The 14222-nt window shown below is 40.9% G+C and overlaps 1 protein-coding gene across 3 annotated transcripts; it reads right to left on the bottom strand.

The window, feature by feature from the left end:
• Positions 1-579: 579 nt before the first annotated feature.
• men1 (multiple endocrine neoplasia I) lies at positions 580-13565 on the bottom strand. Of its 3 annotated transcripts, none has more exons than XM_044185212.1 (10): positions 13369-13565; positions 11371-11851; positions 11058-11266; positions 9281-9409; positions 7350-7390; positions 7116-7203; positions 6511-6647; positions 3292-3436; positions 1996-2169; positions 580-1860 (listed from the first exon to the last, which is right to left on the bottom strand). In XM_044185212.1, the coding sequence occupies exons 2-10, from the start codon at positions 11804-11806 to the stop codon at positions 1339-1341; spliced, it is 1881 nt and encodes a 626-aa protein (XP_044041147.1). In that variant the 5' UTR covers positions 11807-11851; positions 13369-13565; the 3' UTR covers positions 580-1338. The 3 variants fall into 3 exon arrangements, with proteins under 3 accessions (XP_044041147.1, XP_044041150.1, XP_044041149.1); XM_044185215.1 differs by lacking the exon at positions 13369-13565 and adding an exon at positions 13243-13339; XM_044185214.1 differs by lacking the exon at positions 13369-13565 and having other exon boundaries at positions 11371-11870.
• Between the last annotated feature and the right edge of the window lie 657 nt (positions 13566-14222).

Below are 14222 nucleotides of genomic sequence, written 5' to 3'. Positions count from 1 at the left end.
TTTTTCTTTGTGGTAGGAATGGGCTTACCAGATACTATCTACAGTTTATTGTCTTGAATCACATCCATTTCCCACATTCATCTGTGTTTTATGTCCTGGTTATTAATATTTTGTGTATTGTGTATAGTTTGACAAGTTTGTTGTGTGCATATTGATTTATGTCACAATAAAACCAAACTGTACTACACGCAGTGCCATTCACATTGGACCCAGGAGCAGGAGCCTGCTGTCACCGGCTAATCTCTGTCTCACAGACGTCACTGCTAGACCACGGAGTCACGTGACATAAATACCAACGTTTCAGTTTCAGACAGTTTTTCTCAGCACATGCTCTCCTTTACTCTGTCTTCCTCATTTGTCCACTGAATGCACAGCTCACTAATTCATGCTCCAATATTCCCAGACAGTTCTTACAAATCGGGTTATATTTGCCTCTGTGAGACCATCCACAGAAAACTTAATGTCCTTCATTTTCTGCTTAATGTAGAAAATGGCATCCCTCTTACTGCAGTACAAACTGACAGCGTTTTACAGCTCACATGTGCCCTTTATATCTAATACACATCAGAACTCTTCACATTCTGTTTTCATCGGGTCTTTATTACTTGCAGATACAAAAACAAGAACAAAAAACACAAGTCATCAAGCAAATAGGATGTAGCAGTGCCACCTAATGTGGCTCCGTCTCAACAGTGCATGGTCTTCCTGGTCTGGTCTCTAATCATTAGAAATAGCCCTAGCTCAGCTATTCTCAAAACTAAAGGCCACCTACTTTAGAAAAGAACAAAGGAAAAGTAAGGCAACATAGAGCTAGCAAGAAAGAAGCTGTCGATAGAGCAGAAGTGGACAATGTTACACAGTAACTATCCTAAATTAATCACTTCCAAGTCTTCAGTCATGAACGGGTTCCTAATGGTACAAGTTGATATTTCTACATCTGTAAGTTGTATTCTGGTCATCCTCGTTACTTTGGCTTCAAACATCCACATGTAAGTCAATGAGAAGTTAATAGTCAGTGTGCAATTGGCTGCCAATTAATACACAAACTAATAATGAGTGAATGCTTACAATCTATCAAACCAGACAGTTCCCTTTCTGGCTATAGTTAAATAAAAACAATAAAATGTTCACTCCTTCAGTTCAAACCTGATATGTGATGCTTAACTCAAGTGTGCAAGTAAAATATATTGCTAGGAACGATGAGGATATTGACTGAACTGGATGAAAATATTGGTAAAAAGTTTCACAAACAAAAGCGAGGTTATTCGGGTGTCCGTGTTGCTGTTCACAGTATGTCCTACAGAGTCTCAATAACTCCTCCTACAACAATCAACATGTCTAGAGCGACTTGCGCTGTCGCTTCATGAAGGACATGGAGTAATCGCCGGCTGGTGTGCTCTTCTGCCTCTTCATCTGGACCTGTGACTGGGCAGTGAGTTGCAGCTTGATGGCACTGGAGTTCACCTTGGCTGCACACAGCAGCTCCTTCATCCCCTTCATCTTCTCACTCTGAAAGACAACCACAGGACCAGCCGGGGAGGGGGACGCCTGTTGCTGGGATGAGGGTGAGGACGCAGAGTCCGGGCTGGGGGACTTCGGTTTTCCTTCAGCGTCTCCACCCCGCAGGCCCTGGGAGGAGCGTCTGCGGCCCCCTCCCTCTCCCACCTTCTTGGGCTGGGCTGCTGCTACTGGCTGGGTGGTTGGGGAGGTAGGAGCAGCCGGAGGAGGAGAGTTCTGCTCCTCCAGCTTGGACTCTCTCCTGGGGCCTCTTCTGCGGCCCTCCCGGGGGTCATCGCTGGACTGGTCATCATCATCCTGGGACTCTGGCTCTTTGGTGATGATCGACACCTTCTGACGAACCTTTGGAATCAGACCACAAACCCAGTTTTAGCTATAAAACATCAACACACATGCCAGCCTCTCTCCTGCAGACAGAGCTTGTTTTGGCTGTAGCCATTTTGCAGTTCAAAGGCAGGGGTATGCTGGGTTTCTCACCTGAGCATCAAAGCGGCTCAGAGACTGGACCAGGTAGGTGGCCCAGCCCACATGAAGGACTGGCGTGGGACTGCCCTCCTCCCATTTGCAGATGCCATCATAGAAACGCAGCAGGTGGGCAAAGCATTCTGAGTCCTGGAGTGCTGAGAAGGCTGCTGCCTGCTTGGGGTGCTCCTGAAAGACGGAAGGGGGTTCATTACCTTTTTTAAAATTCCCTTTTTGTTATACAGTATGCGTCACGCATACCCAACTTCCACATACATGATAACATGATCTGTATCTGGACATCATGTCTAGATTACAGGTGTAAATGCACACTGAGTGTATTACAATCAGAACGTTACCTGATCAGCCAGACCACATGTGGAGGTGGTCTGAGTCACACTGTGATCAGAGCCCAGCCAGGTGGAAATGACATCAGCAAGTATTTATGCACCCTTTTTCTTTTCTTATTTAAAATGTGTTTTGTTTAGTTATCCTTCATGTTTTTATATAACTTGGTACAAACCAAATAAAGTTAGCCCACATTCTAAAGCCAAAAAAAAAAAAAAAACATTAATTCTTTCCATCAAAAATCTACCGAGCTCTTCCTCTGCAAAGGAAAATGAAGTAGAGCTCACACAGCAGCATCGATCCCTTCACCTGGGACGCACCAAGGTAGTTGACTAATCTGCAAGCCCCGCCTCCCCAATTTGCACAATGAGATCCAATCAGTGATGAACTAAAGCAACGCACCACGAAAACTAGGAATTGAAATCGGTTTCCAAGAAACAAATGTAGCGCCATCCAATCAAAGAGGAAACAGGAAGTCACTGTAGCATCACGGGCTGTCACATAACGGTCAATCGTTTGTACAAGATGGCATGGCTTTTTCTTTGATTACGTGCAGAAATCTGTCTCAGTTAGTAGTATTTAGGGGTGGGCGATATGGGCCAAATCTTCTATCACCGTATATGGAATTTTATATCACGGATCAGACACGGATTAATTAGCTACGCAACAGTTCCATCTGGCAGTTAGTAGGTATCAATATTTAGTAACAACGAAACTCTACATGAGAACTAGTTTGTGTGGTGCAACCTATTTTAATTTAGTAAACGCTTGTTATAACTAGGCTGCAACTGGCTCCCGATATCATTATCCAGATAAGATGTCCAGATACAGATCACATGTTTACACCAGGTAGAGGAGTATCAGCCTCAGGTTTATTTCTTTCCACTGACAACCCAAAAAAAGAAGTAAAAACTGTAAATGAAATGAACGGATCCAAAACCTTCTCTGGCTGGGAATACTCACCTTGTCAGCTCCTTCTCCTCCCTCCTCTCCCTCCTCCAGACTCTCGGCAGCAGCAGCTGTCTCCTTCAGCAGAGTGGGGATAACATCGTTTGCAATGTCAAAGAACTCCTTGTAGATCTCCTCGTCCTCACGGAAATAGTTATATCTGCAAGAGCAGATGAGAGGAGAAGGTCTTTTAATAACTGCAGGGAGCTGAATATAGCCTACAACATACAGTACGACTGAAAATGGAATTTTACAAGCCAAATTTCTTTTACAGCTATCTACTGGGTGTCTTTTCCTTTACAAAAGCCGTCATTACATAAAGTTCAGATTAAGAGGGCTTTTTGACCATTTGATGTCTTCAGGGTGGAATGTTGACTTGTAACATGTTGACTATTGAAGGCATTGCAACAGTCCAGACACAACAAAACGTGAACTATACAAAGAATCCACTATTATGAACACACACACACACACACACACACTCCTTCTTGTAGACACAGAGGGACACAAGCTGAAATTGAAGAACAATGGGGGAGCAGGAAAAGGAAGATGATAGATGGGGAGGGAATGTGTGGTCTGGTGGGTCAGTGCTGGTATATTTAGCCGCAGCTCACGAACATTGTGTTTAAAGGGGAGGAGAGAGCGTGAGGATGCAGAGCTGGACACTTCCTGGCTCAACCACCACACCCTCTCCAACTAACTGGGACTGGACTTCTTTGTGGTGGGTGCATCAGAGGAAAACAACCACGGGGAATTATCTCAACCAGAGGTCAAACACAACTGTCACATCACTTTACTTTAATGCATATTTGTGAGATAAGATGGCTGATAAATGCCTTTAGTTTTCGTAATTTTTTTTTTTGATGTGGTCACAACACAGGTCAGGGAAGATGGCTGTGCATTTACTGCCACCTTGTGTTCATCTAGTGAAATAATACCTGAAACAGCTGGTTGAGAGGCTGCTGTTGGCCTTACTTCTATCTTCACAATACAATAGTCCTGCTGTAAACACAGGCAAAGTGAAGCTCGTAATGTTTCAGTTATGCTGAGACTGAATTTAATTTGGATTTTTAAAAACGGGATTTTTTTCTGTTAATTTTGTGAATAACAACTATGACAAAAATATTGATTGGTGACCATTCCACAATAAAAATAAATCTAAAAAAAATCCAAACTAAATTCAAAGTAACCTTAGACAACAACTACAATTACCAGCCCCACAGTTGTATGCCTCCGGCCAAATGCAAGTTATCACTATATGGATGATACATATGTATGATTCCAGTGAATATACTTGGTTGAACTGGTTAATGAAGGATTATCATAGATGTATTGGCTGAACAGGTACACAAGTACTTGATTAATATGTAAAAATGGATTCGTATAGAGTATAGCTACATAAAATGTGGTGCTTTTGTTTTCTCCTGGCATTTTTAGATGTGAAGCCTCTCTTTGAGCTGTAGGTTGTTTTGTCAGTCAAATGTATATCATACCTGTGAGTGCTAGAACTCATTTTGTTCAGAAACATTACTACTTTCCAGTCAATATAATCTCACAAGCAAGTGGACATAACAGAGCATGACAGGTGAAATAGAAATACATGGGCTTTACCAATATGGGAGGCTTCCTGCAGCAACTTCTAGGTCCACAGTGTGGCATGACTAACATTAAAAACTGTTGTACGAAATAAACCGCCATTGGTCTTTTTTTTCTTCTTTTTTTTATAAATCGGTAGAGAGCTTATTGGTAGCAGAAGAAACAATCATCCCAGCTTAATGTCTCGATTGGTTCAGCTATATTTTTATCCATTACTTAGGTCAGAGTGCGACCCCCCAACTTTTTCTCCAGGGCATAAGTTAAAGGGAACTCCGCACAGGGCAGGCCCGTGCTACAGTGAACTGAAGGCTTACAATCCTCACTGTATCTTGCTAGTTTAATGTAATGTCTGCAGTTATAGATGATGATAAATCATCATGAGCATAGTCTTTAATGAGGGCGAGAGCCACTGCAATGATGGGAGTTAGGCAGGCAGACAAGACGTTAGCTAACGTCAAGATTAACAACATCAAGATTCTTCCAGGCATGAATATGGGAAATATATTGTATTATTTACAGGATCATGATTAGCTAGGCGCGCTCCAATACGTTGTTTGCAGTCATGTGATTCCGATGACGCTCGAAATTCAGAATGAGGCAGGAAGTGAAAGGCTGAATGAGATGGAGGAAAGCACGTACTGTGCTAGTTATTGTTTAATCTTTGTGTTGTCCCAAATCCGTGTACATTTCTCCTTTGATTTTTCTGTTTCAAAACCGAATCTTAAAACCAAAAGGAAAAATCATGTTCTTTGTTTTGTATTGGTATTGTATTTGGTATTTACAGTGTTCTAGTTTAACTGGTGGTTTGAATTAACTCATGTTCCCGTGCGTGAGGCAGATGTGTCGTAGGCGTGATTTTTGAGGACCCCTCGTCGACTAACCAGGAAATAAACATTGCGATTACCCCATTAAATTCATCATCATCATTTGTTCTCTTTATACATCCATTTTGTTGCTGCTCAGGTCCACAGCACTGCATTGATTAGCTTCTAGCAGGTACTCCTGTCTGCTACTCCAAACTGGGAGCGTGCCGAACGGCATCTAAAGATTGTAGATCTGTTTTTTGCGGTACCGTCAGAGATACGGAGATCGTATCGTTTTAAACACGTGCTATCGAAAAAGTATCAAAGTATCAATACTTTTGACAACCTTAGCATGAATGACAGAAAAGATATCCAGATACAGATTCAATGTTAATGCCAGGTGTAAATGGGGTATGAGTGACTCGCTATGCTCAAACAGCCAGAGCCAACAGTATCACAGGATTTTAACATGTAATTAATGATGTCTTAAGTGCTTAAGTGTGGTTGTATGTTCACAAGATGAGTCCATTTGAAAGACTCACTGTTGTGGTATTTACAACTTTGTTAGTTGAAATTTTTTGATACCTCACAGTTCACAAGTTGTGCCATATGTGATTTTTTTGGGGGGGGAGCCCATGGAGATTATTTACTTTTATTGTCTACTCTTTTCTTGTAACCTTTGAATGCTAAGAATATTGTGTACTTATTGTCCTAGATTGAAAATGTGACCTTGCATTTCAATTAGAAATTAAAATCCATTAAAATCATAGCCCTGCAAGAAACTCATTCATTTTAAACTTTAACATACTAGTGGGTAAAAGCAGTGTGAACTCACTCCTGCATGACCTGAGCTGCCTTGGCCCAGGCCCTCAGAGCCTCCCGCACATTCCTGTGTCTGTAGTGGAAACCAGCCAGGTACATGTAAGGGTAGATGTGCTCGTTGTTGTAGTGCTTCTGAGCAGAACTGACAGCCTGAGAGAGCACAGAAACACAGGAAAAATGACTTCCTATTAAACATCCTAATCTGTGAAGATATACAAGGAGCAATTGCACCACACTCATACCTTTCACTGCAGAAACTCAATCTGTTGTCATATTCACGTCAAGTTAGAGGCAGAAAAGTACACTAATATCTTGTTGTCTAACTTTGAAGGGTTCATACAGGGAAAACCCGCAACCAATAGTCATTCACTGGTCAGTTTGTTACTGAAACTGACCCCATTTGTTTGGATTTGGTAAGTGCATGTCTGATACTGTATTATATATGACTGTTCCATACAATTGTTGAGTTAAAAATAAATAAAGGTTTTGAAATGTGTGTCTCATATTGATATATTCAAAATGAATAGTTCAACATTATGGGAAATATTGGAGCCTACAAAAACATTTCTTCACATCCTATCAGTCTTACTGCTGGTGGAAACCGATCTAAAGCCTTACCTTTAGGTGGATTTCCAGGGGGCTCTCCTTGCCTGGGATTGGATCCTGATCTTCAAGGTCTGCCAGAGTGCCCATGGCCATAGGATACCTGGTACACAGTACAGGACAGCAGGAGGTCGTGGAATTTAGCAAGTTTACACATTAACTCTTCATAGTGGACAGGCATTGTATACAAACTGTGAGACTTTCAGAGACATTTCATTTTTTACTAACTTCACCAACACAAAGTCTCACCTGTCCAGGTTGCCTCGTTCATACAGCAACCAGAGGAGTTTCTGTTAAATCAGGGAGAAAAAGAAATAAGAGAGATCAGAAAGAGGCAGATCATGAAAAAGCATCTAACAATGACTGAGTGTCTTTGACTGTTAAGAGCTGTGCAATATACCAATGATGTTATCAGATGTAACATATACTCTATCCCACACTTTCCAACAAGTGGAGACTTCATTAGTGATGGTCAAAACTCAGAAATCTTACTATTAATGTTAATTCTCAAATAGTGGCCTTTTATTTACCTCAACTGTGAACCAGGCCTTAATTTGAAACAGGCTTTATTAGACAAAGACCTTTATTCCTAAACTCCCTGTTTTCTATGAATATTTAGAATATTTTAACTTGCTGTTAATGTCGTTTGTTGTTAATGCAAATTTAACACGTTCTCCGTGTTTACCCGTTGTCTTCATAAATTCAGTCAAATCTACATTTCCACGACAATAATTCCATCAGTACAACAGAGTATGTCATATTAGCCACTCTGCTCTTCTCTAGAAAGAAATAGTTTTCAGTTTATTTTACTTTGCTGTTAAGTTACTGTCAATGAATCACTTCCAGCACAGAGTTTTCACATTAACTGCCTTCCATTGGCTCAAGAGGGCATAATCCCGTTCTTTCCTGGTAGGCTTTTCTTTTCTTTTTTTTTTTTTAAACTTTATTTTTTCCTTTTTTGACAAAAAAAAAAAAAAAAAGAAAAAAAGAAAACCAGACAGACAGACCAAGGGACATCAGGCAAAATCATCATAGGTTAACATAAGTGCTCAACATCATATAAAACAGATAAGAAGAGGAAAAGGAAAGGGAAAGAAATGAATAAAAATACATAAATAAAAACATATACATCTCAATTTGTATTCAGATAAGATATCCATTTTCCCCAATATGCTTCACATTTCTTTTGGGCATGTCTCAAAGAGAAAGTTAAACGTTCCATAACGTAAATTTCCTTAATTATTTCTATCCATTCAGCAATTGTCGGGGAATCTTTACATAGCCATTTCCTGGTTATTGCTTTCTTGCTACCTGCTAAAAGTATTTGTAACAAATATCTATTCCTGGTAGGCTTTTCATGTGAAACAACTGCAGGAAGTGTTGAGTTTCATTGATAGTATCTTAACAGCAATCGGAGGAAAAAAAAAAAAAGTAGGAGTGACTGGAAATACTAAGTGATTAAAACAATATTTATGTTAAAAGAGAAAGTGAGAGCAGCAAAGTTATGAGTAGAACATGAATGTGCTGATGGAATTAGTGCTGTCAAAATCTACATTATGCTGAATTTTCCAAGTGAGATATTAAGAGTACATGTGATTTCAGGTGTTACAGGTGGATGTTTCCACCATTTCTCTATATAAAAAAAGGTCTAAATTCTGATTAGGAATACCATTTTTCAAACTAAACAACTGCATGATTTCATGGTTGAAAGTAAGGAACAAATCTTTAGGGTAGTCTGCCCAGATAAATTCTAAATTGTATCACTGCCACAGTAGGTCTTGGTGATGATTGTGTAAAATAAATAGAGAGAGAGAGAGAGAGAGAGAGAGAGAGAGAGAGAGAGAGAGAGAGAGAGAGAGAGAGAGAGAGAGAGCGCGCAGTGGTCAAGCGACAGAGAATGAATAAATGAGAGGGTGAGCTGGTAGGGAAAAAAACGGTGAATCCGAGAAATAAAACGTTATTTTCTGAATGTTTCACAGCGGACACGTTCTGATATTGAAGAAAAACAATGAAAAACCATGCGTCCGTTAAAAAGATTGATGTTGACGTCTTCAATTACGTCGACTACTCGCGGCAGCCCTACCAACATCTACTATGAAACTGAACACTGTGGTGTGTTTGCAGGAGATAAAAAACAGATATGTAACAACCCACTGCACACTACAAGTGGCAATGCTTACCTGTTGTAGCTGCAGGAGCTCAGAGCTGTCAGTATGCAGGTCCAGTGAGGGGTTGATGGCGCAAACCATGAAGGCCACCTCCATGTTTCTGTCACATTTCATGTAGGAGCCCTTCAGATACAGCCAACTCTGAGGGAGACACAAACACACACAGGACAGGTTAACAGCAATGCGAATATTAAAATCACAGGAAGTACATATCAAATACTCAACATTATTATTAGTCTGTCTGTCTACTGTGCAGTTCCTTCATTATCTAAATCTAAGGAGGGCCACCTCCATGTTTATTTAGACAAGTTGGAAAAAAGAAGCACAAGATATTACAAATGGGACATTTACTCATCACTTTGTGTGTAAAAGCATCCACCACAATAAACACATCCAAGGCTCTGACCACATCTGATTCAGGGTGTTTTCACACCTGTGTCCGGGTCACTTAGTCCAGACCAAAGAAAAAAAACGATCCATTTTAGATCTGTTTCATGTCCACTCTGACTTATTGCAAGTGAACCAAGAGGGACAGTTCACCCTAAAACCAAAAATACATATTTTTCCCTCTTACCTGTAGTGCTATTTATTCATCTAGATTGTTTTGGTGCGAGCTGCCAAGTTTTGGAGATATCAGTCATAGAAATGTCTGCCTTTTTTGAATATCATGGAACTATATGGACCTTGTTGTGAGCAGTTTCATGTAGGAACTATCGGTAGAAAAAAAAAAATGCTACATGAAACTGCTCACAACAAGGTCTGTAGATTATCTTGAGTAACCGGGTCATGATTTCTGAAAAGAGACATTGCTGTTGAGTTTTTCAAATGTATTTTTTTTGGCGCCTTGAGCACCACAAGCTGAGTGCCATATAGTAGGCTTGGGCAATGCCTATCTAGCTGCCAATGCTCAACGATTTTTTTCTTTTCTTTTTGGGCCAGAAAAACACTGCCATTGTTAATTCTAAGGTGTGTGTAAATGTACATACATAAATTAAAAAATATTTGTCTCTTGCATGCTGTATTTTTATTTTAATTAATTCTAGCTGTAGCCTACCACGAATTTACAATTTGGTGCGTCTTCTACCTAGCAGCACTACGGCTGCACAATTTACCGGGGCCAGGCAGAACGGATCATTCTAAGACAGAGCTCTGAAGTGCAGTAAAAGCTTGTCTCCTTGTTGTAGGTTAATAAACAACCACATATGTGTGTAGCGAGTGTGTGGTTGAGTACAAGTGAGACAGAGGAAGTGGTTGAGTGCAAGAGAGATAGAATCGTCAATTGCCAATGGCTAGGGGGCTCAATGGGTCAAGCCTACCATATAGTCCCATTATATATAAAAAAATATATATATATGCAGACATCTCTATGGCCGATATTTCCAAAACTCGGCAACTCACACCAAAATTATCTAGATGGATAAATAGCACTACAGGCAAGAGGAAAAATGTGTATTTCTGATGTCCCTTTAAACATGAAGTCATACAGACAGACAGGTAACTCATTCATTGAACACTTTTGGTGACGTAATCGTGCTTCATCAGTGCTACATGGACCCACGAGGGGAAATTAAATTCCGGTGACTGACAGCAGGTCATGCTGCACATTACTGAACCTTGTGTGTTTAGTGATCTTTTCTGGTGCCACAAAGAGCTCACCAAGAAATAACTGATGCACTCATACATTTTTAGCTACTATTTTGTATTCTGAATTTGAACTATATTTGGGAGTTTCTTTAAGTGCTGAGAGAGCATTTCATCATTATTTCAGGTAAATGGAGGTAGGCCTCACCTTCTCACTAACTCCAGCTGTGACTGTTTGTCCTCGTCGGTCCTCGTTACCCTTTCCGTGCCAGGTGACCTCGGCCGTCTCTTCACCATTTTTGCCAAAAATCACCCAGGCGTGGTCCTCAGAAAGTGCCAGGTGGACGTCCTTCAGACCTAGAACTTGGCAGGCTGCCACCACAGCAAATGCCACACCAGAGCTGTCCAGTTTGGTACCTGGTTCAAATTTAACAAATAATGATTTTTATTAATTTTACATCACTAATTCCAAGTTGATCAAAGTCCAAATTCATTTTATTGTAGTATTTGTAATGTCATACCAGTGATGAGACTGAAGAGGGACTGGATGTGGGCCCGGTCCTTGAAATAAGAGCGACTTAGACTGTTCCAGATCACATCTGACACTTTCTTCACCAGCTCCCTGCTGGACCCTGCAGCAGTCCTTCGGTACTGGGACAGGTCCACTGTGCCGCGGATCTGGGCCGTGAAGCGCTCATACAGTGCAGAAATCATGCCCAGCTCCACTGTGGGGAAGCAAGAGTTGGGACAGTCCGGCTCCAGCGGTTCAAACCGGACCCCTGGAACATTGATGGGGATGACCCGATTCACAGCTAGGAAGTGCTCAACAAAACCCAGGACCAGGGAGAGAAGGGCTAAGTCTGGCTCAGACTTGCGGAGCTCAGCATCAAACAGCTGAACCACACCGTCGATCCCCCGCAGGGGAAAGTGCTTTTTCTGGGCTGAGTGCAAACCCATGATGTCCACTGTTAGTCAACTCAGATGCTCTCCTTACCTGCAGTACTGAAGGTTACAGAGCAGTCGGTTAAACTCCACATCAATATCACACACAGATGCTGTAGAAAGTAGGGAAAGTCAAAAGAAGGTTCTGAAAAATCTGAAGATATGAGTCTATATTTTTATGATTCTGTACTTTCTGACCATGTCTGTGGCTCTCAGCTCCAAGCCCACTGGTTCCTACTGAAGATGTAAATATTTAAAAACACCTCACAAATATATGATATTTTGTTGTTGTTGTTTTTTAAAGCTCAGTAATTTCCACAGCTGGCCACTGTAGTGTTTAACTACCGTTGTTTAAACGGGAGGAAATAGGGTACCTGTTGGGGACTGTTTTCAATGGCAGATTAATCCACATTTGGTGCACTAGTGAGTATTTGGGGCAGCAGGACAGTATATGGGGGATTGAGTCAAAATAAACTACAATGTGGGTGTTCATGGTAATGAAGGAACATGTCACCCAGTACAACGTTGTGGCTCATTGATGTTTTTAATAGTTTTTGGACAACTATGGAGCTCTATTACACAGAGGAATAAGATTTAGCCTATCAGGCTTTGCACACACACACACACACACACACACACACACACACACACACACACACAATACTTGTTAGTAGAGCACAAGTATGTTGGTTTGGGTTAAGTTTTTCTTATGCTTATTTCAATATAATCTTTAAAGTAATAAACAGCTTTAAAGGTTTTAACACTGTTTGGTGATATGAGTTACACAAGCAAGGCAACATTTCTTGTATCAAGCTTGGTGTACTGTACCTATGGTACAGACGTTTCGGCATTAATAACATCCCGTTAATAATCTCAGAATAATCTCAGCAAAAATATTTTTGTCCATGTTATCGCACGCTAAACAAATAAAACATAAACCGAGACACTGAGCCGCAGCTGAGCAGCTTGACTCGTTGCCTAATGTTGGTTACATTAATGCCGCTAACATGGGCTATATGGCGCTTTGGTGGGCGGGGCACTCCCACTGCTACATTCATTGCAAAGCTGCAAATAGAAGCTCTTCAAGGTTCCTGACTCCGATTAATACGTCGAACTGTCTCCACGACATCACAAATGCTTAGAGTCTCTCAGTACAGACCGAAATACTCCGTTAGAATAATTGATTTGCTAGCCTGGTTGGCTGACGTAGGCTAACTAGCTAACTTTACTAAGTAAAGTTAACGTTTGTTAACGTTAACCATTTAGGCTTGCTATCGGTGTTAATTTGCTGAATGAATACTAAGTAGTTTAAATAAGTGTGATAAAGTACAGACATATTCTGAACCAGAAAATGACCCACTGTGACAGATAGCTTGGGAGCAGCTGGCTGAATTAAGGCTCTTGCGAGTAGCAGCTAACAAGCTAACGAGCTGCTAGTTAGCTAAACTCACCACTTTTTGATAAAGCTTATTCCCCTAGCACTCCCGCGAAATATATCGCCACCATGTGCCGCAAGACTGACTCGCTCTAAACTCTTATTAACGTAATATTAGACCAGTGTGTAAGAGATTACATACCCGTTTTCTCACAGCCTCAGCCACATGTTTTTGTTTGTGTCCCCCTTCTTTTGCCGCGCAGTTCAGTCTGCCCAAGAGTCACTTACAGTGTGTAACCAGTCTCTACGTTTGCGTAAGAGAGCAGATCTCAAAGGATGTGTATGTCGCTGTCAAAGCGCAGTTGAACGCCAATAGGCCCATCCCCGTGGTTATAGATCGTAACCACTGCCCACACGGGTTCCTCTCGTGTGTGCTGGGAAATGTAGTTCATAGTATGTTATTCGTAAACACCCCCAGTAGAGGGTAGCATTATTCCGTCATGTGATACATTGCTCCAAAATGGAACAAAGGTGAACATTACATAATGGAAAACAGGGTACAGTGAAACCCGCACAATTTGGAATTGTATATAATTGTACTGTAACCGTGGAGTCACTGCATCTTCATCATTATTCAAAACAATTTTAGCAATGTGGCTGTGGCTGGCTTTGTTACAAACAGCTCAAACCCACATCCGTTTATGCATTCAACCCATAGTTACCAAATAATTTAGTAGAAATATTTTGGTATCATTTACTTAAAATGCATACAGTGCAGCCTCCCAATGATATAACAGCTAATGCCCGAAATACAAAATCCCACTGTTTTTCGAAGCAGGTATAACATGGTGTCTGTGTTCAGGAATATTCTTCTTGCTGCCTTCAATGGCTGTCGAATATTTCAAAGCGCTTTTGAACTTCATAACAAATGACAAATTTCGTCTAGTAATGTTACAGTTGGATTTTTACTGATACAAGAGTTGCTGAAATATATTTTCAAAAGGCAGGGAGCATGGAGGACAAATCAACGAGTGGTATTAATTATAGTAGTTTGAT

This window comes from Siniperca chuatsi, linkage group LG22 (genome assembly GCF_020085105.1).
Source record: "Siniperca chuatsi isolate FFG_IHB_CAS linkage group LG22, ASM2008510v1, whole genome shotgun sequence".
NCBI lineage: Eukaryota > Metazoa > Chordata > Actinopteri > Centrarchiformes > Sinipercidae > Siniperca > Siniperca chuatsi.
The sequence above is the reverse complement of the archived record's forward strand: the minus strand, read 5'-3'. Positions and strand labels throughout refer to the sequence as shown.